At 37.1% G+C, this 27,996-nt stretch overlaps 6 protein-coding genes across 6 annotated transcripts; 4 read left to right on the top strand and 2 right to left on the bottom strand.

Moving 5' to 3' along the window:
- The first annotated feature begins 11 nt into the window (after positions 1-11).
- Positions 12-4,662, top strand: LOC108854422 (polyadenylation and cleavage factor homolog 4). Its single transcript, XM_018627979.2, has 7 exons — positions 12-613; positions 1,521-1,622; positions 1,721-1,978; positions 2,091-2,213; positions 2,288-2,725; positions 2,813-4,294; positions 4,408-4,662. Exons 1-7 carry the CDS (start codon positions 239-241, stop codon positions 4,417-4,419), a joined length of 2,790 nt encoding a protein of 929 aa, XP_018483481.2. The 5' UTR covers positions 12-238; the 3' UTR covers positions 4,420-4,662.
- A 485-nt stretch (positions 4,663-5,147) lies between these two features.
- Positions 5,148-6,844, top strand: LOC108854423 (fructose-bisphosphate aldolase 6, cytosolic). The gene is made up of 2 exons (XM_018627980.2): positions 5,148-5,307; positions 5,660-6,844. The coding sequence occupies exons 1-2, from the start codon at positions 5,280-5,282 to the stop codon at positions 6,709-6,711; spliced, it is 1,080 nt and encodes a 359-aa protein (XP_018483482.2). The 5' UTR covers positions 5,148-5,279; the 3' UTR covers positions 6,712-6,844.
- A 142-nt stretch (positions 6,845-6,986) lies between these two features.
- On the top strand, positions 6,987-7,860 carry LOC108854424 (fructose-bisphosphate aldolase 6, cytosolic-like). Its single transcript, XM_018627982.2, has one exon. The coding sequence runs from the start codon at positions 7,193-7,195 to the stop codon at positions 7,700-7,702; it is 510 nt and encodes a 169-aa protein (XP_018483484.1). The 5' UTR covers positions 6,987-7,192; the 3' UTR covers positions 7,703-7,860.
- Positions 7,861-12,493: 4,633 nt separating this feature from the next.
- Positions 12,494-13,294, top strand: LOC108846551 (ethylene-responsive transcription factor ERF024). Its single transcript, XM_018619778.2, has one exon. The coding sequence runs from the start codon at positions 12,520-12,522 to the stop codon at positions 13,066-13,068; it is 549 nt and encodes a 182-aa protein (XP_018475280.2). The 5' UTR covers positions 12,494-12,519; the 3' UTR covers positions 13,069-13,294.
- A 5,766-nt stretch (positions 13,295-19,060) lies between these two features.
- LOC108849804 (UPF0481 protein At3g47200) lies at positions 19,061-20,869 on the bottom strand. Its single transcript, XM_018623409.2, has 2 exons — positions 20,012-20,869; positions 19,061-19,734 (listed from the first exon to the last, which is right to left on the bottom strand). Exons 1-2 carry the CDS (start codon positions 20,786-20,788, stop codon positions 19,156-19,158), a joined length of 1,356 nt encoding a protein of 451 aa, XP_018478911.1. The 5' UTR covers positions 20,789-20,869; the 3' UTR covers positions 19,061-19,155.
- A 1,797-nt stretch (positions 20,870-22,666) lies between these two features.
- Positions 22,667-25,560, bottom strand: LOC108848396 (uncharacterized). The gene is made up of 3 exons (XM_018621753.2): positions 24,736-25,560; positions 23,280-23,469; positions 22,667-23,203 (listed from the first exon to the last, which is right to left on the bottom strand). The coding sequence occupies exons 1-3, from the start codon at positions 25,381-25,383 to the stop codon at positions 22,773-22,775; spliced, it is 1,269 nt and encodes a 422-aa protein (XP_018477255.1). The 5' UTR covers positions 25,384-25,560; the 3' UTR covers positions 22,667-22,772.
- Between the last annotated feature and the right edge of the window lie 2,436 nt (positions 25,561-27,996).

Raw genomic sequence — 27,996 nt, 5'->3', positions numbered from 1 at the left:
CTTTAAAAAATCCCCAATTCTCAACCCTAATTGATCGGAGTTCGTCCCAATCTCTGCCATTTGTAACCGTTCCTAATCTTCACCACCTTCTTCTCAGACTCTCATCTCAGCTCTCTAGATCGCATTCTCGTTTTTTTTTCATTCTTCTTCTATTGATTTGTATTTCAAGCTACTGATTTGCTGTAATGATCTGCCTTCCGATTAGCGTAGTTTTTTTTTAATTGATATAGTCGTTAAGATGGAGAATTCGCGTAGACCTTTCGATAGATCCAGAGATCCAGGTCCTATGAAGAAACAGAGGCTCAGCGATGTGAATTCGAACGCGCGGCAGAGAGCAGCGATCGGTGCTACGGCGTCGTCGTCTTCGTCGAGGTTTCGAGCTGCTGCGGGGGGCAGAGAAACGGAGAGTGGTGTTGCTAGCGATCCGAGCGGGGAGGCTTATCAGCCGCAACCGGTTCATCCGCATTACGAGCTAGTGAACCAGTATAAGTCGGCTTTATCGGAGCTCACGATCAACTCGAAGCCGATCATTACGAACCTCACGATAATTGCTGGGGAGAATGTTCATGCTGCCAAGGCCGTTGTTTCCGCCGTTTGCAACAACATCCTCGAGGTGAAATCATGCGCCCCACTGTTGTTATTTGTTGTTTTACTCTTTTGCTCTCAGTTATTTATGATTTTTTTTTGTTTGATTAATTGTATAATAATATTAAGGTAAATATGGTGAAAGTGGTGATTGGGATTGTGATCTGTATACGAGGTTTAATGAGAAAAAAAAAATCCAATTTTGAAAAGTAACTCTTTGTGTCTTTTCTGAATTATATATATGCTTTCTTTTATTCCATCCCGTTCTGTAAAGTATCTTTGTTCCCGACAATATGGTGTTAACTAACTCAAATTAGTTGTTGCTCATGCAACAGTTTGGTCCGTAATTTTTTTTTTTTTGAGAATGCATATATAAGCTACTCATGTCCTTGTACTGAGTTTTGCTTATAGGAGTGTGTTGTCGTTTGTTCTGTTGTATCTCACTTTACCATTTGACAAAGAGCTCTACAAGCTCTGTTTTAAGTAAGGTTGTATTTTCTGTTAGTGGCTTCTGATTACGGATGCTCCCCAGAAAGTGAGAACAACTTTTGTTCATCTTTGGATAGCAGAGAAGCATTGGAGCTTGGCCAGTCAAGTTGGTCGGTGGGAAGACAAGGATTACTATTTTACTGCCTGTCACTTCAGCTTAATTGACACTTGTAATAGTGTTCCTCTGCCAATTTTTAGGCTTGTAGACTTTGCTGATGTTCTTTGATGGCTTTCTGTATCCATCTTTAGATTCCTTGATTGTCAGGATATATGTTAGTAGTAGCTTGAATATTAACATATTTATTCTTTAAATTCTAGTTAGGATAAGTTACTGATTTTTAGTTCTTAACCTTAAGGGCCCCTCAGGGTGGGAATCCTCGAGGTTACTCTCTATGTGATCAAATTGCCTTTTCTACTGGTTATCTGATTTGAAGTATATTATGCAGGTACCAATTGATCAGAAGTTGCCAACATTGTACCTGTTGGACAGCATTGTGAAGAACATTGGAAGGGATTACATTAAGTACTTTGCTGCCAAGCTGCCTGAGGTTTGTGTTTTTTTATTGGTAGTCATGGTTATATAATTTTTTTTTTCTGTAAACGACATCTCTGATCTTCCTCTGTTTTTTCTTATACTTCTGTGCAGGTATTTGTTAAGGCTTACAGACAAGTTGACCCTCCTATGCGTTCCAATATGCGGCATCTCTTTGGAACCTGGAAAGGAGTCTTTCATCCGCAAACTCTTCAGCAAATTGAGAAAGAACTTGGTTTTAATGCTAAAAGTGATGTCTCAGCTGCTGTTGTTAGCACAGGCAGAGCTGAGCTGCAGTCTCAGCGCCCACCAAGCAGCATCCATGTAAATCCCAAGTATCTAGAAAGGCAACGCCTTCAACAGTCAGGAAGGGTAAGCAATGTAAACTTGCTGCCACTGAAGTTTATATCCTGATATTTAACTTCTGTAAAAGTTTCCTGAGTTTCTATTATTATCATTTTTTTTTTTTTGAAATTTTGTGCAGGCAAAAGGATTGGTTACTGATGTCCCTGAGATCGCATCCAATTTGACTAGGGATTCAGATAGACTGGAGAGAGTTTCAAGCATAGCATCTGGAGCCTCGCGGGCAGGTCCAGTTAAAGTAAATGTAAGTAGATTTTTCTTTGACATGGTTACAGTTTTTAACCTATGTTTTATGTACTGATTGTGTGTTAAATTCAGGCCATTCGCCGGTCTCAAAGAGACTCACTCAGTGAACCCCTCTACGAGAAAGATATTGAGTCAATATCAGGTGAATATGATTATGCTTCTGAACTACCGTATAATTCTAGATCAGTGATTAAGAAGGTTGGTCCAAGGGTTACTGATGATGTGTATGAGGACCAGTGGTACGAAGCTGTGAGCAGGGGTCCTGATCAGATTTCTGACCAGAGGGATGTGTTACATACCAAAAGCAGAATTTCCAACTACGCGACTGCGAGACTAGAAAATTTGGAATCAAGTGGTCCTAGTAGAAACGCAGGTGTGCCGTATGATAGTTGGAAAAACTCTGAGGAAGAAGAGTTTATGTGGGACATGCACTCGAGGTTATCTGAAACAGATGTGGCCACTGTCAACCCAAAGAATGAGCTTCACGCACCAGAGGAATCAGAGAGATTGGTTAGCAATGATAGTCATTTGCATTACTTTTTATTATGAAGTTTTCTATTTAGTTTCTTGGCTTTTTAAACATTTCCCATCTTGTAGGAATCTGAAAATCACCTCTTAAAACGACCAAGGCTTTCAGCTCTCGACCCAAGATTTGATCCTGTCAGCGAGCAAATAGATCCAAGTGTTTTTGGCCGCTTGACGTCTTCTCCTAGGACTTTGCATGATCCAGAAGCTTTTCCTCCGACAACCTCTAATGCAGCTAGAAAGGGAATTCAGCCTCAATCTAAGGTGTCAGATAGACAGTCGCCTTTACATGATTCAACTTTTAAACAGAGTGTGGCCAAGCAAGATTCTAGAAGACCCCATTCCCTCCCTCAACGTGATCCTAGGGCTTCCCGGTTTCCAGCGAAATCTCAAAGTGTCCTCAGGGATGACTCTGTGCGGCCTCAGTTTAGAAAAACGAATGTGATTGAACGACATGATACATTGCAGGGTGAAAAGATTGACTCTAAGTCAACTATTGCTTCACAAACTACAGGACAACCCAACATGAGTGATTTGCTGGAATCAGTCATGAAGAGTGGAATCCTTTCTAATAATTTAACTAATGGTGCAAGCAAGGAGGAGAGTTCCCAGGTTAACCCAAGGGCACAAACTCTGTCAGCAGCCGCTAAGCCTAAGACTTCGCCAAATTCAGTGGCTGCTAACAAGTTATCAGCTCGTTTAAAAGTTGAACGATCCTCTGCTCCGCTTGGTTCGGGTGCAGTGTCTTTTACCGGTGTCACATCAGCACAGACATCAAAAGAGAGTAGTAAGGCCTCGGATCCTATTTCGTCTCTCTTGAGCTCATTGGTTTCAAAGGGATTGATATCTGCTTCGAAGACTGAGCTGCCATCCCTTGTACAATGTGCGGCTGCACCTTCTATATCGCAAGACCATAGTCCTGATCATTCTACCAATAGCTCTACGTCTGTATCTGTGGTTCCGTCTGATGCTCAGCCATTGGTTTTGGTGAAGAAGGAGGTAGCACCAGTTGAAACAGCAATTTCAGAACCCGAAAACCTCATAGGAGTTAAGTTTAGGGCAGATAAGATCCGTGAACTTCACACCTCGGTGATTAGCAGTCTCTTTGATGACCTTCCACATCTCTGCACCTCATGTGGCGTTCGCCTTAAACAAAAGGAAGAACTTGACAGGCACATGGAGCTTCACGATAAGAAGAAGCTTGAGTTAATAAGTGTCACAAACAGTAAATGTAGGGTTTGGTTTCCAAAGGCAGATGATTGGGTAGCAGGGAAAGCGGGAGAGCTAGAACCTGAATATGATGAAGTTCTGAGTGATCCTGAAAGTGAGGAAGGTCCAGCCGTAGCTGCTGATGAGAACCAGTGCGCGTGTATATTATGTGGAGAGATGTTTGAAGACTGTTTCAGTCAAGGAACGGCTCAATGGCTGTTCAAGGGAGCTTCGTACCTTACCATTCCTCCATCCAAAAGTGAGACAAATGGAGAGATCGTCCATGCAGTTTGTTTGACAAAAAGTTCTTTGTCGAGCTTTGGAGTTGAGAATGCAATAAAACAGGTATAACAACTTAGTACTGTTTTGTTGCATCTCTTAGGCTCTCTGATATCAAAAATCCGTTCTTTAATCCAGCGTGAATCAACCTTTATGTGTTCATTTTTCCATTATGCTAGGAAAATTATTGAGTAGAATATCCTTATGAAGGCCAAGAAACCTATGCTGGGGGAAGCGTTGGCGGCATCACAGGGGAAGCAGGTTTGATCCTCGTGATGCCTCTCGTTTTGTAGAAAAGTGTCAGTCAAAAGTTTTGAGTTGAGCAAAAAAAAGATGTGCAGTATTTTTAAAAATTATTAACATGTAATGCTTTTGTCTCCTTTTTTTTTTCATTCTATACAAAATACAAAAAGAGCAAAGAGGCTTTCCCAACATTGCACATCACATATACTAATGCTTTTCTTTCATATGTTACAAAAGAATATATGAGGGGGCACTGGATTTTCTTTCTTATGAACACAGATTTTGTCAGGGTACGTTTACGTGGCATGAACATCCACAGCAACACTTGCAACATCTTTGTACCTTAGCAATAAGTCAATAACTAATTTATGTTGAAAGATTGATTTATCATATTATCTCATTTGTGAGTGTCATCATGTGAATCCACCTACTAGAATGGAAGTTGGCCTTTGTCAGGGCTCTGGGTTGAAGTAGTGTTGATGGGCCTCTGGGCTGTAAGTAGTCAGGGCTCAAGTAGAGAAGAATGTCGTAGAAGTTACCCCCTCCTTGTAAGTCCTCCTCATAGTACATTGCCATAAAAACCGTTAAACTAGCCGCGGTAATAAGAAAACCGCCATCTCGACCCACCATCCAACGGCTGAAAACATTTTGCTTGGAGAAAGAGCAAAAAAAATCTCCCATCTTCCTCCTTAAAATAAACCTTTTTCTCGAACCTTCTCACCACTTGAGCTCTATAATAAAACCCACTTTCATCTACCATCTTCCTCAGTTGTCTCTCTATCCAATACTTTCCCCTCAAAAACAAACCATGGCTTCCTTCACTAGCAAATACGCCGGTAAGCAAACCTCAAGTCTCGTTATGCGTTAAAGTTGATAATCTTTTCGCCTTTTCTTTAAACAGTGTCTGTCTTGATACTCAAAGAGAATTTTGATAGACTTATCTGTTTACGTGCCTCAAGTCATAGATCAGTCATGCATCAGTTTGTTATTTGGGTTATAGGCCTTACGGTTTAACGATTCATGAGGTTTATTTATTATCTATGTTACATACATCACTCTGTAGCTTTTGACATAAAAAACTCTGTTCGGTTGTGTTCGTAACCGTCAACTACTCTACTTACTTTTCGGATCCGAGTTTTCGAATCTTGTTTCGGTTCAGGCTCTTATATTGTTTTGGAACACTCGCAGATGAGCTGATCGCTAACGCCGCCTACATCGGCACACCCGGAAAAGGCATCCTCGCAGCAGACGAATCAACCGGCACAATCGGAAAACGTCTCTCCAGCATCAACGTCGAGAACGTCGAGTCCAACAGACGCGCTCTCCGCGAGCTTCTCTTCACCACTCCTGGAGCTCTCCCTTGCCTCAGCGGCGTCATCCTCTTCGAAGAAACTCTCTACCAGAAGAGCTCCAACGGTAAGCCTTTTGTGGATATTCTAAAGGAAGGAGGAGTGTTACCTGGCATCAAAGTCGACAAGGGAACCGTCGAGCTACCCGGAACCAACGGCGAGACCACCACACAAGGTCTCGACGGTCTCGGAGACCGTTGCAAGAAGTACTACGACGCCGGTGCTCGTTTCGCCAAGTGGCGTGCGGTTCTCAAGATCGGCTCAAACGAGCCGTCTGAGCTGGCTATCCAAGAGAACGCTTACGGGTTAGCTAGATACGCGGCTATCTGTCAGGAGAACGGTCTTGTCCCCATCGTGGAGCCTGAGATCCTCGTTGACGGGTCTCATGATATCAAGAAGTGTGCGGAGGTGACGGAGCGTGTCCTCGCGGCTTGCTACAAGGCACTGAGCGATCACGGGGTCATGCTGGAAGGAACGCTTCTGAAACCGAACATGGTGACTCCGGGGTCGGAGAGCGGGAAAGTTGAACCAGAGGTGGTGGCGGAGTACACTGTTCGTGCGCTGCAGAGGACGGTGCCGGCGGCTGTTCCGGCTGTGGTGTTCTTGTCGGGAGGACAGAGCGAGGAAGAGGCGACGAGGAACCTGAACGCGATGAATAGGATGAAGACGACGAAGAAGCCTTGGTCGCTGTCGTTTTCGTTTGGGAGGGCGTTGCAGCAGAGCACGCTGAGGACGTGGGGAGGGAAAGAGGAGAATGTGAGGAAGGCGCAGGAGGCGTTCTTGGTTAGGTGCAAGGCTAACTCCGAGGCTACGCTTGGTGTTTACAAGGGTGATGCTCAGCTTGGTGAAGGTGCGGCTGAGAGCCTTCACGTTAAGGACTACAAGTACTGAAAGGATCCGTGGTTGTTTCATATCATCGTTTTGTGTTTGTGTTTCCCCTTGAAAACTACCACTACTTAATAATCTTTTTTCAGTCTTGTGTGTTTTGTGTTTTGTTTAAATTAGTGGTAACGTTTACAAGTTAGCTGACATGTCAAGGTTTGCTACTACAGACAATCCACCTGCTATGCTTTACATCATCATATTATACACAGTGCTATTTTGTATAATAGTGACACCAGCCCTGAGCCTAACCACAAGTTACTTTCTAAAACCTGTAAAAATGAATGTTTTCCATGTAAAATGTGTACAGTAGCCAACTATAAGCTTTGGGCGACTGAAACTATTGTGCACGATGGTGAATTATTTTTTTTCGTTATGCGCCTCTTCACCACTAAAGAGTGGCATGGACAAGCAGAGCTAACATTAGAGTGAAGTGTTTCCAACATTACTAACCACAAAATATCATATCTATAAGAAAAAAACTATAATAATGTGGAGCCTGACGTTAGTGTTGAATGTTGATGGGTCGCATGATATCAACAAGTGTGCAGCGGTGACAGAGCGTTTCCTTGCAGCTTGCTACAAAGCCCTGAGCGATCACTGTGTCATTCTTGAAGGAACGCTTCTGAAACCAAACATGGTTACTCCAGGTTCAGAGAGTGCTAAAGTTGCTGTTGCACCGGAGGTCATAGCGGAGTACACTGTCCGTGCCCTTCAGAGAACCGTTCCAGCCATACTGTTCTTGTCGGGAGGACAGAGTGAGGAAGAGGCGACGAGAAACCTGAATGCTATGAACCAGCTGAAGACAAAGAAGCCTTGGTCTCTGTCGTTTTGCTTTGGAAGGGCGTTGCAGCAGAGCGCGCTTAAGACTTGGGGAGGGAAAGAGAAGAATGTGAAGAAGGCACAAGATGTGTTCTTGGTTAGGTGCAAGGCTAACTCTGAAGCTGCACTTGGTGCTTACAAATGTGAGAGCCTTCACGTTAAAGACTACAAATACTAAAGAGTAAGACCACCGGTACTTATTTTTCAGTTTTAATTGTTTGTGTGTTTGTTTTGTTTACAAGAGTGGTAAAATGAAATGCCCTTGATAAACCTTTCACAGAGGTGTCTTGTTTCTCGTGAGACCTTTTATAAAGTGAATATCTTGTTGGGATTTGAGGTACTGTGTTTGTTTATCGCAAAATATCATATTTCTAAAGGCGGTCATAATAAGCTATTCACAAAGTTTATCAAACTCGTGAAACCAAGTATAAGAACTTGATGGGCTATTGCTCAAAAAAAAAAAAAATTTGATGGGCTTACAACTTAATTTGGAGCCCATGCTGTGAGCCCATAATGTAATTTACAGGTAGTTGACATGTCAAGGTTTGCTACTGCAGGCTACCTGCCATACTTGGCATATAAAAATACTGATAAGTAATAAATAGTAGACCTTTTGTTTTTTTTTATAATCCAGTATCCGACCACTAAGCATGATCGACTAGCCCACCGGGCTTATGTCCATGCCATTACAAGATTTTTAAGCGTCCACTTAAGGGTCCCTGGTTACGCAAAGTGGTCTGGAGGGCGAGAGGAGTCCGGGTAAATCCTCTCGTGGTCAGCGCGGATCGAACCCAGGACGGGCACTTCAGCCGGAGTTCCTTTACCACAGACCTTTTGTTATAACAGAGCAATAAGAAATAAATATTTCCTTTTAATTATATTTTAAACCTATTCTCATCATTGTACTTGTTTTATTGATCTCTTAAGCTAATGCATTATATCAAACTTTAGAGAAAATCCAAGATGGACAGGAATTAATAAGTTATGATGTTTTGAAACTCAGCAAAGGAACTGGGCCATGTTCATTTGTACATCTGAAAGATGCATCGAGATGGTCCATCTAGATGCCTTATCCAGATGCTCCATCTGGGTGTTGTTCGTCTCTGCATTTCGTTTATCCATCTAGATGAATCATTTCAATGCAAGTACGTTTGTTTTTTTTTTTTTCAACTTGCATCTACATCGAGATGAACTTGTTACTAAAATAATTAAAATAGACTTGTTTTAAAAAATTTGGCAGAAATTTGCATTTTCTAAATTCTGACGGAAAATTACGTTTTTCCGGTTTTGGCGGAAAATTGTATTTTTTCGGTTTTGACGAGAAATTGTGTTTTCCGGTTTTGACGAGAAATGACGATTTTCGGTTTTGGCGGGAAATTGCGTTTTCCCGGTTTTGGCGGGAAATTGCGTTTTTCCGATTTTGGCATGAAATTGCGTTTTCCCGATTTTGGCGGGAAATTGCATTTTCCCGGTTTTAGCGGGAAATACGTTTTCCCGGTTTTGACGAGAAATTGTGTTTTCCGATTTTGGCGGGAAATTGTGTTTTCCGGTTTTGGGGGGAAATTACATTTTCCCGGTTTTGGCGGGAAATTATGTTTTCCGGTTTTGACGAAAAATTGTGTTTTCCGGTTTTGACGAAAATTGTGTTTTCCGGTTTTGACGGGAATTGGTGGTTTTTGATTTTGGCGGGAAATTGTGTTTTCTCGGTTTTGCCGGGAAATTACGTTTTTCCAGTTTTGGCGGGAAATTGCATTTTCCGGTTTGGGAGGGGGGCGAATTGCGTTTTTCGGTTTTGGGAGTGAAATTGTGTTTTCTTGGTTTTGGCGGGAAAATGTGTGTTTTCCGGTTTTGGCGGAAAATTGTCTTTTTCCGATTTCGACGAATAATTTTGGCGGGATATTGCGTTTTTTTCGATTTTGACGAGAAATTACGTTTTCTGGTTTTGGTGGGAAATTACATTTTCCCGGTTTTGACAAAAAATTGTGTTTTTCGATTTTGATAGAAAATTGCATTTTTCGGTTTTGGCGGGAATTTTTGGTGAAGACTCACCTTCACCCAGATGCTCCGTTAAGACTCACCCTCATTTGAATGAGAATTTGAGCTGAATTTTCATAAATGCAGTTGGGTGATCCATCTGGATGTAGCATTTTAATGTACAAAACAAACATCAACTTGCATCTTCACCCAGATGGATCACCCAAATGAACAAACGAACAGCACCCTGGTGACTAGAAATTTACGAAGGTATTAGGAAATGCAAATGTAATAGATGATCGTTTTGCAAAATCTGCTAGATTAAGTCTTCAGAACTATGTTGTAACTTGGAATAATTTATGTATTTTGCAAGTTCAATGGAAATATGGAGACAAAAAAATCTACAATGCATTAGAAATGTATATACTAATTTAAGAGAAAAAATATCCGAAAGAAACGATTGTATATGAAAAGTTGTGTTATTACCTGTTTGTATCAGTTGAATAGTTTTGAGCTACTTGCAAACTTGTAGGTTGGAATCCTTAATTCCTTTTACATTGCCATTATTATTTTTATTTAGAGAGGATTTACCGACTGCTTTAATAAACACACTCTAGCTTTTAAGAGTAGTGTATAAACACATATGCATGAGAATTAAGATCAAATGAAAATTATTACAAGACAAGTCGATAACAGATGTATATTAATTTTCTCCAAATCTAACCTAAGTCAAAACTTAAAACTTTTAAGATTATTGGACTGACCGATGTCGATAGAGCTCAACCCACTTTTATACACAGAAAAAATGAGCGTGTTATTCTAATATATAAATCAGATTGGACTATTTTGAGTTAGAACACCTCCTCCAACAGATGATTCTTTCAAAAAATATTTTAATATACATACATGTATATTTATATATAAATATTAGTATTTAATTATAAGTTTCTAAAAACTACAGGAATTTTTCTTAAGTAGTCAGCCTTGTTTTTTTTTTGATCAAACCTTTTGAATTAATTCATGAAAACAAAGTTCAACACCTAAACGGTGGTTACAGGAAACAGGGAACAGGCTGATTTAGCAAGACAATCAGCCTCAGAGTTATTGATCCTAGGAACAAAAGAGAAAGAGATAGATTCAAAGGAACTACTCAACAAGAATATATCATGGAGGATTCCTTGAATTTCCACGGCTGAGCCGTTACTTGATAGGAGGGTGACGAGATTTTTTGAGTCAGAGAAGTATTCCAGCCTCTCAAATCCCGTCGACTTGGCAGCAATAAGAGCTGTCTTTACCGCTAAAGCTTCAGCCATCAGGGCCGAGCCAATGAATTTGCGGTTTGAAGAACCCTGTCCCACGGTGGAGCCAGAGCTTGATTTGAAGATCCAACCTAAGCCACCCACTTTCGTTCCAGCCATCCAAGAGGCATCAGTGAAATATTTAGTAGCGGTGGAGGTTATGTGAACAGCAGAGGACTTGACTTGTCTGTCTGTCTGGAACCTTACTAGGGGATTCTTTTTGAGCATTTTGCCATGACCTTGCCTCTTTTACTGCTTTATCCATGATGTCCTGAGCTGGAAAGATTCTATTCTTAAACACCAATTTATTTCTACAAGTTCAAAGGGACCAAAGAATTCAAGGATGGAGAAGAGAGACCACACCAGAAGGCGGGAGGCAAGTAACCAGTCTACAGACTTGGAGAAGCGTATTAGTTGTTAAATTTCTTTAATTACAATCGTAGTCAGCCTTGTTTAAATAAGACTTATTAGTTGTTAAATTTCTTTAATTACTACAACACTATACATGTTTGATTTTCTTTTTTTAAAATATGATCGAAATCATTGGTGTTCAACCTCTCAACTCAGATGTAAAAAATGTCACATAGATATTTGGTAGCAGCCTTGTAGATCAAGTGTCAACCCGCACACACCAACGCTCCGTACATGGTAAGAGAACATTTTAATAATATATATGGTTGATGCGCGGACAAATATTCCACGCCATACCGACACGTGAAGTGGATTTCTTACCCTTTTCGATTTGACATGCTTCAATGAGAAAAATCTAGAAAATCTATTGCAATATTGTAATGTTTAGTGGAGTGATAAAGCCTCAAAGAAATTGACCTAAACAGCGATCACACAGACACACACTAAATTGTTCTAAATAGCATTTCTTAAACACTTTTGGATATGTGATTATTATATAATTATCTTTCCCGAAGTCAACCATATATTCATTTCCATTATGAAATAACTATTAACCACCAAAGTAAGCAATACATAGGAAATGCATATATACATTAATGTCTGATTATGACTTCAAATGAGAAGTCGTAACTATGCCACCACAGACACGGAGTGGAGATAGCAAAATAAATGGATACGTTGATGAGCTATACAAATACAGTTTTACCGCAAGTAAATTACTCTTACACAAAAATGTGCCTGGAAACATGATTTACTCCTTTGTTTCACCCCCAAATTAAGGTTTTGATATAACAATTCAAAGTGTTAATTACATGATTTTGTTCAGTAGAATTAAACCATGTAAACTACATAAAACCATTATGCAAATTTTGCTATAACCAAGCTGCCACATTGAAGCGTTATCTACCTCAGTTTATTTTAAGCAAAAGTATAACTAGTCCAATATCTAAGTGATGTCAAGATCATGACTAAACATATATATTCACGAAACTGAGATGAAGAAAGCGACCACTTTAGATAAAACATATATACATGGGCGACTTTTTGGCCACCACCCAAATAACGCGATTTTACAACCAGTGAAGCAATTAAAATATGTCTTTACAGCTTTAACTTCATCACCTCCGAGCTGTAATCAATCCCCCTCCCAAACCCTAACCTCTTCATCCTAACTGGTTTGCACTTTCTTCACTCCTCACTACTTCACTCCTTAACTAACTTAACTCCCTCCATAAAATGGCTTCGACCCCTTCCTCTCATTCATCAAACTCATCACTAATCTCTCTTCAAAACCCTACTTCTCATTATCAACATGCCGGGAACCTCCAAAGAAAATGGTGGCCGACACCCTTTGTACAGGGGAGTGAGACAACGTAGGAACTCAGACAAATGGGTGTCCGAGATCCGTGAACCGAGAAAACCTACCCGTATCTGGTTAGGAACATTCTCGACCCCGGAGATGGCGGCAATAGCCTATGACGTGGCAGCTCTAGCTCTCAAAGGAACAGAAACTGAGTTCAACTTTCCAAACTCAGTCTCATCTCTCCCTGTCCCAGCCTCCATGTCTCCAGGAGACATCCAAGCCGCAGCCGCTTCAGCCGCCGCTGCTTTTGGTGCTGCAAGAGATGCGATTGTAAGGACCAATAATAACAACGCTTCAAGCAGCAGTGTGGAACGGAGTAATGTGAATACAAGTGGATACATGGACGAGGATTTGATATTCGACATGCCTAATGTGCTCATGAATATGGCTGAAGGAATGCTTCTCAGCCCGCCTCGTCAATCTACCTTTGATGCTGCTTCCGACGCTGATGGTTACACCGGAGGAGACGATTACTTGTGGAATTTTCAAACAAAATAATTACGATAAAACTATATGTGATTACGTGTGTTTCTATATATTATATAATATATATGTATGAAATAAAGAAACGGTGTCTAGTGATGCATTGCATGCATTGTTAGGCCCCGTTAAGACCGTAAGATAAGATCATACTGTATTAAAGTTTTTGTTCTTTAAATTAATGTCTTTTACAATCTAGTCTGATGTCTAGCAAATGTAATCACAGTCAATGACTTGACTGATACTCATTTGTTTTGTTTTACTGATGATAAAACTTTTTATAGAGTTGGTTTAATTATGGTTGATGTAACTGGTGTTAATTTGTTATAGATATTATATATCCCCTTTACTCTTTTCATAAAAGCATGAAACCATTCTGAACCGTGAACCATACAATTTATAGACCTTTTGTTTGAACAAAAAATCACATAACAGCCTTCAGTGCCATTGAATAATTCAGCTACGGTCATGAAAGGGACGAAGTTGCGTTGACTATAAAATCATCCTCTCTCTTAAAGCGAATAGGATGATCGAGATGATTCTCCTTTTAGTCAAGTGGAAGATCCCCACACTCTCTTTTCCGTGAGATGAATCTCAAATCATCAAAGCCTTTCAGACTAATCCTTATATCTTGTATAAGATGTAATTTTAATTTCTGCTTAGAAAGTCAAATGGAAATTTTTGTTTTACTCACTTAAGTTATTCTAAAACAAGTAGCTCACAATATTGCACTTGTTTCATTTCCATGTGTATATATTCTAGTATTGTGAGATATCAAACTATGTTTCATACTGGAAGATTAAACAAAAAAAATGTCTAATATATTAAGAGAAATTTAATTCTAATTCGTACGAGATATTTTGGGAAGTAAACTAAAAGTAAATCTATGCATGTCAATTTATTAGGTCTAAAGTGGATAATATCGAATCAAATAATGTAGAGTTGGATATAGGCTCAATAATTCTCAACAATTTATATCAAAACGGTTTGATGAAAAATTTATAAAAAGACAAAAATAACTTTTGAAATATGAATGGTACCTTTCGAATAATAAATGGGGGTATATGGCAAAAATCAAGTCAGAAGATCCTAGAAATCAGTTGTGAGATACGAGATTAATGTGGTTTTTAGTTTGAGGTGGAGAATGTGAGACATCAAACTATGTTTCCAATGGAAGATTAGACAAATAGTGTAATATATAAATATAAATATCATTCTAATTAGTACGAGACTTTTTGAAAAAAATAAAATAAAATCTATATAGACCAGCTTATTAGAGCTAAAATAGATAATATTATACTAATCAAATAATATAAAGTTGGATATGAGCTCAATAATTCCTAACATAGCAACCGGATAAAGAATTAAGAAAATATTTACGACAATTCTTTTTGGTTTAATTACCAGAGGATGCCTAGCTAGTCAGAAGACTGAAAAAGGTGCTAAATAGGTTTGGTGAGGATAACAACACACAAGCTGATTATTAGTCTTAATCGAATCATAACCTTGCTGATTTTTTATTCTGTGACTTATATTGTATAAAAGTCTACTTGAGACAGAGATATATTTAACTTTATTCTGATCAGTTATATGGTCCATTCAACATTGATAAAACATTTTTGTATTTTGACAACCTATAATTTGGAATTATAAATGCGGAATGCAAAAGAAGAAAAATTTATTTCAAAAATTAATGGATATTATTTTTAAAATATTAGAATTTCATTTATTTTTGCATACTAGTATAATCATTTTCTTAAAGTCCAAAGAAGCTAAGAATTTATATTTGTAGATAAAAGAGTCCAAACAACATACGCTATCTTTCCAGACAAATAGCTTATATAACTTAATACTTTACACAATTAGAACACTTTTATGTGGAAGAAATTGATGATATGATATTTTGTTTTGGAGAAATTCACTTGAAAATCCTCCAGGCTTGTTCTCTACCGCAAACACAAACACTTGGCAATTACTTCATCCTTATTCTTTTCAGGTTCCTTGGTTGAAATCAGTTTGGTTCAGCAATCCAAAAATATGTCTTCCTACATTGGTTTGGAATCGTTTTGTAACACATTTCATTATCTCCTCGATCCTTTGGATTTTTAGAATATTGTTGGTTGGTTTTTTTTTAGTTGCACAAAAAAATAAAAGCAAAAGAATATTGTGGGTTGGATTCTCTCTTCCATTCCATGTAAAAAAATTCAATTTGCTATGCAAGCTAATCCTCCTAGCAGTGATTTATTACTTATGGAAAGAAATAAATTCAAGACTCCTCGCGTCAACACCATTGACAAGCAAGTGAGAAAAGGATTGCCTTAGCAAAAGGAACAAGCCTAGAATGTACCAAGGAAAGTGATCTCCAAGTTTGGTTTGACTTACAATGAAGACCACAAGACCATTTATAGTATTTCAATCTAAGCAATTTATATTCTTTGAAAACTCTTGGTAGCAAATTTTCAATCTTGGTACAAAATGATTTTTTCTGGATTTGATTAAATTAACATTTAAAAAAAAATTCAAGACTGGATACATCCATCTCCAAACCGGCAACTCTTTAAGGGACAAGACTTGGGTTCACCCCCTATGGTGAACCTTTAAATTCACCACCTCCTTAATAACCAATCAAAGTGACATGTGGATAATTAAATAAAAAGTATTTAATATATTTAAAAATAGCTAAAAAAGAATAATATCAATTCTAAATTATAAATCTTAATTTTTAAACCATAAACATTAATTAATTCATAAATCCAAATCCTATACCCTAAACTCAAATCCTAAACTCTAAATCCAAATTCTAAACCCTAAACCCAAACCGTAAAACTTAAATCTAAACCTTAAACCCAAATCATAGACCTTAAACCCAAATCATATATTCTAAACCCAAATCTTAAACCCTAAACCCAAACCATAAATCCTAAGGGTTTATAATTTGGGCTTAGAGTTTAGGATTTGGGTTTAGAATATACGATTTGGGTTTAGGGTCTATGATTTGGGTTTAGGGTTTAGATTTAAGGTTTACGGTTTGGGTTTAAGGTTTAGGATTTGGATTTAGAGTTTAGGATTTGAGTTTAGGGTATAGGGTTTGGATTTATGAATTAATTAATGTTTAGGGTTTAAAAATTAAGATTTATAATTTAGAATTGATATTATTCTTTTTTAGCTATTTTTAAATATATTAAATACTTTTTATTTAATTATCCACATGTCACTTTGATTGGTTATAAATCAAGTGGTGAATTTAAAGGATCACCCCAGGGGGTGAACCCAAGTCTTGTCCCTCTTTTAAGTAAAGGAGCTTTAATTATCCCAAGGGCTAAACTTCTTGGGCTGTATAGAGAAACTTTATCTACCATAGACTACCACCTCCCAATCATATTTGGAATCATTTCTTCACAATGGAAGGAACATCAGCTACCATTTTTTCATATTCTTCATTCACTGCTTCAAGCATGGTCGTTCCTATTAGTCACGTATTAATTTTCATTTTTTTTTTTGAATTTTCATTTCTTTAGTTTAGTCTGTTATCTGAACGGTTTTTTTTTTTTACTAATGAATCGATATTCAAAATCATTGTTTTTGGATTCCTCTTTTATTAAAGGCTCGACTTTCTAAATTCTCTAACTGTTCTTGGTTTGTATTTGCATAAGATATATCTCTTTTTTATTGAGAAAAAAAATTGATGCATACACATCACGTTTGAAAGATCTAAACATATTTGAATATGTGTTTTTTTGAAACTATAAAAACCATGAAGCCCCAAGATTCGTGATCCCTTGCAGGCCCATATATAGGCTTGAAGATACAAAAAAATAAAACACTTTAAGAGCTCGACAAAAGAAATGAAGAGCTATTGACAGGTAAAGGTCTTATTGGTTAGGAATGAATGAATGAATTCAATTTTTTAAAGGTCTTCATTTCTTTTATTTCTTCTCTTCATCAGCTTCTCCTCCCACCAAGATGTTAACCGTACGTACTTTGAACCTTTCAAGCTTTTCAATGACCTCCTCAAGTAGACTGCCCCCTCGAGCGCGTGTCCTGTGAATATTAACGCCAGTGTGAAGCTTAGATTTAATATGTTGAATCATCCCTTGATTCTCTTTACGATCTAATATGCTGTCTAGTCTTCTAGATTTAGAGACCAACGTTTTGTCACTCATTACTGCGTTCGTGTAAATCGAGAATGATTCACAAAATAACGATCTTGAAAGCAATAGAAGGGAAATATCAAAAAAGAAATATGTATTTTGTTTGGTAATCAATGCGTAAAATGTATGTTGAATTGCTTGTTTATGTGATTATATATATGCAGTTGGGGGCTTAGGGCTTAAGGCAAGCTTTAAAAAAACAAAAGGAAAGGAATAATAAAACGACGACCGAGTCTTCTTCGAGAGATTTGGCCAAAAAAAATATCAAACATATATACTACAGACGTTGAAATTGTAAAGACCTTCAGTACTCGTACTATAAATTTCTGTGTTCCCCTCTTCGCACGTTCTTGTTTTAAACACCACTTAAAATGATTATATAAATATTAAATGATGGACAAAAATATTAAAATGAAAATAACATACATCCAGTCGTCCATAGACTTCTAGATATAAAAGTGAGTATAAAAAACTACATTTTTTAAAAAAATATTAATAATTATAATCTATATTCAAAATATATATATAAATTCTAGATAAAATCTAAGTACTAATAGGAAAATATTTTACATAAATGATTTTTTTCTGTTTTGCAAACACCAAATTCTTATGAATTTTGAAAAAAAAATCTTTAACAGAAATAGAAATTTAATTATCAGCATAAAAACAAATATCAAAGATAGCTCTGAAAAATTATTATAATTCTTATAATATTAGTTAAAATTAGGTTTGAACTCACTTGTACTTAACTATCCATGTTATATTCATTTTCATGATATACTTATGCCTTCCTCTTGTAGCTCGTCTGGTAACCGAAGGCGCAGTAATGTGAAACGCTACTTGTTCGAAGCTCGAATACAGTAATGTGAAACGCTACTGGTTGGAAGCTCGAATAAGGCACAAAACAGAAGAAGAAAAGAAGATATATATAATATCAGTAACACATTATCATGATAAATGATATTTTCCAAAATTCGATATTTCATATGGTTAAAAGTATCTCCAATTCATTTCTATTTTTGTTTCTATAATAACATTTAGACACAAAATCATTCTAACCTATCTATATTTTTTATTCTAAAATAGAAATTAATATTTTTTCTATTAAAAGATGAATAAGTAGTATTTTTTATATTTATTCTATATTTGAAGATTTCTATTTCCAAAAAATATAATAGAGTAAAACTCATTTCTATTAACAAGTTCCTATATTTTAAAATTTAAAATAGAAAATACATTGGAAATGGTCTAAAAGTATACACGAACTAGGTCAACTACAATCATACCATAATGTTTTCAAATACTATTAAAATAAAAATGGGTGGTATGTTTTTAGGTTATTACCAAGTCTATGGTTTTTACTACTCACTTTGATCGTGAAGCCTAAGAGCATCTCCAACTCCACTCCATAATTTATTCCAAAATTGAGAATGGAGTTAAAAATGGAGTGGAAAATGGAGTGATGACCAAAAAATAAAAGCATTACTCTATAAATGGAGTAATGCTTTTATTTTTTGGTCATCACTCCATTTCCCACTCAATTTCCAACTCCATTCTCAATTTTGGAGTAAAATAAGGAGTGGGGTTGGAGATGTCCTAAGCTATCATGTCGAATCAGTTGGTCCACGGAGCAAAGAGACGTTCGTATAAATTTTCTATTGAATTGACCATTTCCTACCGTTATGCTATCAAACATCTTGAATAGTTGTCATTTATATCAACAAAAACAAAATTCTAGATGCAATCTCGTCTGTTTCTCAATAAAACAATAACTTAATTCGCTGTTCCATGAAAACTATTAGTATACTCTGTATATATCATGACTCGAACACTATTTATGCATGTTTGGACATTAACACTCAAACAAACAAAACTATTGTAATTAGATACACTCATTTCACCACTCAACCATACACAAACAGATTTGCTGATTTTCAATATATGAAAATTAAATCTATCTTGGATAAACAGTGAAAATTGTCTGGACAATAGACAATATCAAAAGAATAAGAGCAGCAAGAGCAGAGATAAAAGACCAAGGAGAACTAAAATAAGTGTTCTTGAAACTAGCCCATGTAACGTGCCGACTATTATTGTAATACTCATTCACTTCTATAAACAACTCTTTTAGATAACACTTTTCTATGTCGAACGCAACGTCTCTGCCTAGAGTGTTCACGAATCCAGCAACCGCTGACTCTGTGCCAAAGTAGTTCTCTATGATTTTTTGTTCGCATAGATACTCAACGTCTTTGTTAATATTCATCAGACAGTCTAGTAGTGTCGCGTAGGTAGTGAAATGTTTTGAACACGCCACGTAGCACTGCTCGTAAGCCACGCAGTTCGGAAAGAAACTTCCCATGAAATCGTCGACTACGATGCGCGGCATCTCTATCGCTCCATGTCTGAATCTCACAACGAGGAAGCTCTCTTCGTCTTTCAGCTCCCTGATCTTGATCCCGGCTTGCCGGAGCTTGGATATGCTGTGGATGATGTAGGACGGTGTCTTCTTCTTCTCTGGATTAGTTGTCCGCTGTTGTTGTGAATAAACATGAATAAAAAAAAAGAAAATATTTAGAGAAAAAGCACTATTGAAACTGAGGCAAACATACTTAAAATATTTGTATATTGATTATGTGAATGTATTATCTACAATTTTTTTAGACTTATATTTATACAGTTTTAAAAACTAATATCCTTTTTTATCTAGTTCCTAATCATAAAGATATAACACCAAACGAATGTGGGTTTTTACTTTTTACTAATGCATAATGCGTTGAAATTTAAGTCACTTGTAGAATTAACATTACCGATTTCGCTGGAAGCTTACTCTCCGGGATTAAGCTTGACCGGACAAGGTCAAGGAGGTGTTTGGCTTTTAGGTCTTTGAACCTGGCGAGATCTTGTTCTGGTCTATCCATCGTGTTGGTAAAGAACGCAAAGGCTAGAGACTGTAAAGAACTGTTGCTCTGTCTTTCGTCATCATCGCTTCTTGTGAGGTCAAACAAAGCTTCAAGAACGAAGAAAGGGATTTGATTCTCAAGACGGAGAAAATCTCTGTTGAAGAAAGGAAGAACCCAAGCCATGGTCACGAGTGGATCATCCTGTTGAAAAGGAACAACGTCGCTGACTTTACGAAACAGCTCAAGAATGAAACAACCGTCAAGAACCATCATCTCGTTGAACTCATCAGAGTCCATGTGGATTGACTCGGAGTAAACCTCTCTCGCAGCTTCCTCAACATTCTTCGCGGTTTTCATGTAATCCTCTAGTGTCAAGGATTTTGTTTCGTGGGTTCGAGTGACAAGAGCATTTAAGTAACGCCACTTGTGTTCTTCCATCATCTTGAGCTGAGTTTTGCCTCGGTGGTATGGTCCCACCGAGACAACTCGTGGCTCATAGCATCTACCGTTGGAATCAATCATGGTTTGAGGTACCCGGAAGATCGAGCAAGTTGATTTTCCGGCGGTCGGGCTTAGCAACCTTGGTGGCTCCTTCAGCTTCTTATGCATCCTATCAATACGGATCTTCAGGAGGCTTTCTTCTCCATCTTGTACGGAGGCATTAGCCGACTGCTCCATTTTCATTGGGGTGGGATTGATGAGGAGGTAGTTTAGGAACTTAAAGAGTTTGTGATTGGTATTTTTCTCATGCTGGTCCACCTGATCCTCTCACAGCTCATGTTATGGAGGCTAGTCCATAAATATTTCAAATTTTTATTTGTCTTTTCCAATGAAGGTTTAATTAGCAGCCATGACATATGACTTGGTCCATCCATTTGATCTTTCCCCTCACCGAAGTTCCTCTGAAAAACTAGTAGTGATATTTATTGATTTTACTTTGCTATAACTGGTGACATAGTGAACCAAGGGGAATGATCCATTCTCATTCATTCCTTAAAAATTACACCATTTATAGGGAATTTTTGTTCCGTCTAATTCCTTGTCATTCCTTAAATTTTAAGGAACCATAGAACAAAAGTATTCCTTATCAAAATTGATATGGAACAAAAGTAATAAATATTCCTTTTAATTCCGTTGATTTTATTCCTATTCATTCATTTCCTACTCATTCCTATTCCTAATTTAATGGTCACCAGTTAGAACCAAAATGTACACGCTCGAGAAAATAAGATTTCCCATGAACATTATATTTAATAAAAATACTACAGAAGATACAAAATTAATATTTGGAACTACCGGTTGGTGTCAGTGTCACATAGGTCATAGGTGCCAATCTTAGTTTGCCACATTATTATCAGAACAACTTTGGAATTGATGGTAATTTTAGTACATGAAACATCGTTAAATAGAAAAGATATTTTGTATTACCATGTTGCGATCAAACACATGGCTTGCTGAAACATATATACACATATATCCATATATCAAACTGAAATCTGTAGAAGCACCATGACATATTGGTCAAGGTTTAAAGGTTTCTACACTTAAGTCTGGGGTTCGAATCCCACGCAACGCAATTTTTACAGGAGGAGGAGTACGGGTTTAAAAGAAATCTTCAGAATGGCGCAATGAGTACGTCAGAAGTAGATCTCACAGAGGCGACTCAGGGTAATGCAATGTAACTCGGACGTGGATTTTTGTTTTGATAAATATTAGATTTATTCGAAACAAAAAAAAAACATTTTTACAATGTGTCTTTTTTACATCAAAAGAGATGATATGAACAAAAGAAAACCAACCCTATTATATCAAGAGTTTGAAAGAGCCATATCGCCATGGTTCCTTCAAACTTTGTGTCCTGTCTAATCTAAGTATAGAAATTTTGTTTCGAATCTGTTTTTCAATGAGTTTTACTAACTGAATTGCACTTGTGGGGGCTTCTCCATGCCTTGGTCCATTTTTCTCTCTCCAAACTGAATGAAAAGTAACTTGAAAAGCATATTGAACCAGAAACAAAGTGGTTTTGTTCCTTGTTGAGTCTTGCAGAATGTCCAGAATATTATCCCAAAGAGCCGTATAGTCTGGATCCAGAAGCAGCGCCATCAGTCCCTCCCAAATGGTCTCGGAGGACGTGGATTCATTTTTTAGTCCTTCAATGTGAGTACTTTTAATTAGGTTTAAAAGTTGGATAGCTATGATCCGGTTGGTTTGGAACAATAAGTTTTTCTCAACAACTCACATAGATCAAACAAACAGAGATTTTGAATCCAGATACTAATGTGGTGTCAATATGAGTAAAAGCATTAGATTACAAATTATAGTTCAGGGAAACATTGGTGTGATAAAACTTTCATGCAATGTTATTACTTATTACCCCCAACTAAAGCAATCTATTGGAGAATTCATATAAACCTCATTTAATTTGAAATTTCTCTTCTTATCTTTGATGTTCATCTGTAGAGTATATTTCCAGTAAGAAAAGTTAACCATATGTAGGCCCTTCTCAAAAAAAAAGTTAACCGTATGACATTTATAATTATAAGCGTTCGAAGGGACAAGAAATGAATAAAATTTAGGATTTAAGTTATATAGGTTAATTCGGTTTATCAAGTCAAAGACACCTAGAAATCTACTAATTTTCCTGCGTCTAATAAAATTCATTTTCTGTTCAGAATGTTGGAGAAACAAGTTCGTGGGAAAATTCATCAATCAAGAACAAGAAGATAGAGAGCTCTAGATCAGCGACGGCCTCCTCCACTTCTCCACTGTGTCTTGTCCATTCTCCGGCCTCTTCTCTCATATCTTTTTGCACCACCGCGTCCACGTATTCATCCGCGTCCATCCCTACCCTCCACGCATTCATCATCCTCCACTTCTTCTGCCTCTCCTCTTGCATGCATCCGCTCTCTCGAGCCATAGCTTCATCCACGTCCTCATATTCTTCATCCCAATCATAAACCCTTGTGTTTCCGTCTTCCTCGCTCTCCTCCTCATAGTCTTCTTCTTCTTCTTCTGACATCTTCCCCTCAAGGTCTACTGGATCCATCCCTGCTAACTTTTCGAATCTACGAAGCTTCTTGAGTAGCCGCCTTTTGGCCCCTGTTTAGTCCAAAATACAACCATTTTTTAAAAACCCTTTTGGCCAATTTGATGTGATGGTAAATTAGTTACTCACGTTGTACAACTTCAATGCTGCACGAGTGGAGATTGAGATGGTCAGGCTCTAGTTGGTGGTGGTCCTCATCGTCCTCCTCTTCCTCAAGAGGGTCAAGTACAGAAACAGGGCTACATTGTTCCTTGTCTTCCTCTTCTTCTTCTTGTCCTCTCACTTTCTCCAAGCTCTCTGTCTCATCGCTATCTTGGTCCTGTTACAACTCATTTAATACACTTTTGGTTTCACCGTTTTTTTGTCGCTTACTATTTCTAGCTTTGGATCTAACTAATTTTAGCTCTTCAAATTTATATCCATGAAGGTTGTTTTTTAAGCTATACAATTGCATTCATTATTCTTCAGTTATATTTTTAACTTTGTACTGCCATTTTCTTTATACTGTAACCACAAGTAGGGTAAAATTTACATTTGAATTTTGTGAACATACGATTTAATACTTCCCTAAAAGGATTGCAACTTTTTGACAAAACCTTGATAGTTGTTGATGCTGACTTTGTTTAGCCATTTTAGCTATTCAAGATTATATCCATGAAGGTTGTATTATATGCTATTCTCCTCAATTAAAATTTTGTACCTTTTACTATCATTTTCTTTGTACTATAACCACAAGTAGGGTAAGTTTTACATTTGAATTTTGTGAACATACAATTTAGTACTTGACTAAAAAGACTGCAACCTTTTGGACAAAACCTTGATAGTTGTTGATGCTAACTTTTTAAGGCAGCCTAACACAGAAGGTTTGGTTTATATTAAAGTCTAAACCTACTGGATTAAAAAGGTAGAAAATGTGTTTTAGGTGACTTGTCAGAGAATTAATTGGTTGGAAAACTTTGAAGTTGAACTACCTAGTGAGATGCAATATTTGTCATAGTGTGGAAAATTAAATGACATAAGCAACCCAACCACACCAAGGCTCTACGACGTGTTAATTCGATGATTGGGGCGAATCTATCACTCTGAAGTAAAACACTAAACATATTTACCGTACTCCTGAAGAACTTACATGATTCAGTCATATCAACCAGTCATGTGTTTCTGTTTCAATCAGAAGATGTTTTTTTTTTCAGTGTTTCCATAGAATGTTTTTTACATTTTCTTTTAGTGGGTGGTAATTTATGACTGGTGTAGCCGTGTAGGTTAGTTGGCCAGTGGATTAATTTATTAATAATTGAAAAAATCTAAAGATTCAAAATAATAAGTTGCTAAATATTTTTCAAACAAAGGAAATATTCCATTTTATTTGTAATTTACCATTACAATTTTAAATATCATGGTTGTAGTTTGGATTTTATAATTTAGCATTGAGAGGACAGTTTGGAGTTTAGGGTTTTAATTTAAGAATATTTTGTTAATATGACATAAATTTTAGGCTATTAATAATTTTTTGTAACTTAGCTATTAATAATTTGCAGGCTTTAGATGTAAATAAATAATAATTAGCTGCGAGATTGAGACAGACCTCCGCACTGCGTCGCTCCGGAGAAGTAGCCGTCGACGTGAAGTGGGGAGTCCGGTGACCGGAAGTAGAAGGAGTTGTATGGAGAACGAAATGAAAAGGGCTCTCACAAAAGCACTTATCACCAATCTCCACAAAACGCTCTAGCCGACTGCTACCGCTACTTGTCGGTTCCGACAAAACCGTGGTTCCATCAGCGTTGTCCAAACGCGGTTTCTCTTTACGGTTAGTCAACCGCTTCAAAATAGACCCTAACATACCAAACGCGTTTCCTCTGTTCCGTGCTCTGTTTTTGCTCTTATTACTAGCGTTCTCCGTCTGCTGCTTCTGGATCCTCGCCGCCGATTCCAGTAGAATTGCGGCAGTTCTCGACGGAATATGAAGACCGTCGCGAACCTTCTTATTCGCTGGAGACCGTAGCTCAAAGAGAGGAGACTTGTTAGTATGAGTCGCGAAGAAACAAGAACTCTCGCATGAGAATAAACCATGAGGTAGAACGGCGGCGTTTTCGGACTTTCGTTTCTTGACACGCAAATCAGAGCAGCCCATCTGAGACCTAAGGTCGGAGATGTAATGGTTGAGATGAAAAGGTTCTTGGTCATCTTCAAGAAGCTCGTGTAAGTGTTTTTTCTTCTTCTTCTCAGCAGCCATGGAGACAAAGATACTTTAAACTTTTATTCGTTCACTTTTTATTTCTCTGTTCGTGTGGAATTCAGAATCATAGAAATAGTAAAACGAAGGAAGCTTTTTGCTCTTTCTTATAAGAAAATAGAGAGATTCGGTGTGGAGAGTGAAAGATGAGGGACAGTTATAGACAAAGGGTAAGACATTGGATAAAGAGTGTCAATGCTTGGATTTTGGCTATTTCCTAGCTTCTTGAAAAATATAAATATAAATATAAATACAAATAAAAATACAGTTTTCGTCTTTAATATTCTATCTTTCTAGAGTTAACTAGCCCAATATACCAAAACAAACCCAAAATTAATGATCTACCATGTACAGTGTAAAATTGGGCCGAGAAAATAAAGTGGTGCTAGCGAAAATACCGAAAAACCCTTTTCAACAAAACTATTATGTTAGGTTAGTGGAGCTCGGGGGGGGAGGCGGAGTCGGGCGTAGTGAATTGAGCGGAGGCAGCGATTGAGACGACTGAGACGGCGTGAGCTAGCCCCTACTTCTTTTTCTCCTCTCAAATCCTCCCCTCTTATCAAAACTAAACCCTAACCCCCCTATGGATTTATAAACCCCTTGGAGACGAAGCGGTTCGAGCGGCGGCTGGAGAAGTCGGAGAAGTCGGACTTGAGATGACGGCGCGGGGGTGGGAAGGGACGCGCTGCGGGAGCCATCGACAGTGGTCGGGGTTGAGTTGTCGGGGGCTCCGGGGATGGGTGTTGGTGGTCATGGACGTCGGGGTAGGGAAGAGCGGAGGGAGGACAGAGAGGTCTCGATGTGGAGAGGAGCTCGGGGGCGGAGCTGGGCGTCGAGAGATCTCGGCCGCCAACGATCTTGGTGGGTGTTGGTGGTCATGGAAATTGGGGAGGCTTGACGGGGGTGGAAGTCGGGGTAGGCTTGACGGCAGAGGAGTTTGATGGAGATTTAAAAGCGGTGGAGTTTGATGGAGGATTTACGGTGGTAAAAACCAGAGAAGGTTTGAAGGTGGAGGAAAGGAAGCAAGAGGAGGAGAGAAAGAAGGAGAAGGAAGAAACATAATAGGGATATAGTGGTCTTTCTATTTTGTTGTACAGTAGATAACAGTTGCATATGGTATATACCTAATTATGACATATGTTATAGGTAGACAATGCAAATATACATCTTTCTAATCTCAGTTTTTTTTCATACCTCAACAATAATAATAAAAATAGACCATACACTAGTTCAAATAATGTGCTAATAAATATTTAAATTCTCTGACAAATTTATTTAAATTCATTCTATTATTTAATTTATACCAAAATATTTTAATTTTATATTTTATATTTTATATTTTATATTTGATTCTAAATTTTTACATATACTATGTAATTATGGTAATGAAATATTTTTTAATCAAAAATGTATTTGAAATTTTAAACAAAAGGACATTGGTAAAATACCAAATCAAAATGAGATTAAGAACAATGTGTTAAAACTTAAAACCCATAAAATATATATTATCATTGAATAAACGTTTTAGACTAAACAATGTAATATTTTAGTACATGGTATCTAGATTCGCATATATATAAGTAAAACATGTACCACTGTTATAATCAAGTATGAAAAGGTAAAATTATTTATTTAGATATGAATTGAGTAATATGATATAATAAATGTAAATATTTATTAGCACAACATTTAAATTGGCATAAAATCTAACGTTTCCGGGAGGAAAAAAATTAGAAAAAATTGGCAAAATGGACAAATCGCAAGTTTTTAATTTGACAGTTGGGCGACCTCAAGTTTAAATTAGTCAATTGGGCAACTTTTTGCATTTGCCCATGTAAACTTATGTCTAAATATCCTTTGGGACCTTTGTCAGATTCATTATTTACATCTTTGCCATTTTAATTAAAATATATCTAAAATAAATTTTATCACATCATCTCTCTCATTCTTTTTCTCTCTCATTCTTTTTCTCTTTCCTTTTTTTTCACACCACCGACCATCATCTACGAAATCATCTCCCTCTTCTTCTTTTCCTCTCATCTTCTTTTTCTCTCTCATTCTTTTCTACACCACCACCTTTACAGTTAAATTAACTGAAGAAGAAGAAAGTGTTTTTTTTTAACTGAAGAATAAGAAACCATTACGCCCATGTGCACTCCAAGCCCCTGTTTATGAAATTTATACATATGCAACTCCTAATGACACCTGAATACAATATTTATACACTAAAAATGATTAAAATGAATGCTTAATATCATACAAAAATAATATATATATCATTGATTAATTATTAAAAGTATAAATACTAAAAATGTTTATTAAAATTTAAAAATTGATTTCTTAAAAGTAATCTGATGGGAAAAATTATCTAGGTTAGATTTCGATTTTATTGAAATTTATTGTAACTATATTACATATTACATTCTCTTAATTGTTTGGTTTTAAAAAAAAAATCTTTCATTATATTTCATTATCTTTTAATTGTTTAAATTACATTTCATTATCTTTTAATAATTTAGTTTTTAAAAAATCTTTGAATAATACAATATAATATAAAATGTCTATTTTCTATTAAAACATCTTATATCCATCTAAAATTCTAGTTTTCATGGC

This window comes from Raphanus sativus, chromosome 4, assembly GCF_000801105.2.
Source record: "Raphanus sativus cultivar WK10039 chromosome 4, ASM80110v3, whole genome shotgun sequence".
Lineage (NCBI taxonomy): Eukaryota > Viridiplantae > Streptophyta > Magnoliopsida > Brassicales > Brassicaceae > Raphanus > Raphanus sativus.
Note: the sequence above shows the minus strand (reverse complement) of the source record. Positions and strands in the feature narration are given on the sequence as shown.

Bases quoted from the DNA above. Each gene is read 5' to 3' on its own strand.
- LOC108848396 (XM_018621753.2), bottom strand. From the start codon at position 25,383: ATGGCTGCTGAGAAGAAGAAGAAAAAACACTTACACGAGCTTCTTGAA. The intron at 23,470-24,735 runs GTCTGTCTCAAT...GAGTTGTAACAG, and splicing joins CGGAGCGACGCAGTGCGGAG to GACCAAGATAGCGATGAGAC. The intron at 23,204-23,279 runs GTGAGTAACTAA...TGGACTAAACAG, and splicing joins CAGCATTGAAGTTGTACAAC to GGGCCAAAAGGCGGCTACTC.
- LOC108854422 (XM_018627979.2), top strand. From the start codon at position 239: ATGGAGAATTCGCGTAGACCTTTCGATAGATCCAGAGATCCAGGTCCT. The intron at 1,979-2,090 runs GTAAGCAATGTA...AATTTTGTGCAG, and splicing joins GCCTTCAACAGTCAGGAAGG to GCAAAAGGATTGGTTACTGA. The intron at 2,726-2,812 runs GTTAGCAATGAT...CCCATCTTGTAG, and splicing joins CAGAGGAATCAGAGAGATTG to GAATCTGAAAATCACCTCTT.
- LOC108854424 (XM_018627982.2), top strand. From the start codon at position 7,193: ATGTGGAGCCTGACGTTAGTGTTGAATGTTGATGGGTCGCATGATATC.
- LOC108846551 (XM_018619778.2), top strand. From the start codon at position 12,520: ATGCCGGGAACCTCCAAAGAAAATGGTGGCCGACACCCTTTGTACAGG.
- LOC108849804 (XM_018623409.2), bottom strand. From the start codon at position 20,788: ATGAAAATGGAGCAGTCGGCTAATGCCTCCGTACAAGATGGAGAAGAA. The intron at 19,735-20,011 runs GTAATGTTAATT...TCACAACAACAG, and splicing joins GTAAGCTTCCAGCGAAATCG to CGGACAACTAATCCAGAGAA.
- LOC108854423 (XM_018627980.2), top strand. From the start codon at position 5,280: ATGGCTTCCTTCACTAGCAAATACGCCG. The intron at 5,308-5,659 runs GTAAGCAAACCT...GAACACTCGCAG, and splicing joins CTTCACTAGCAAATACGCCG to ATGAGCTGATCGCTAACGCC.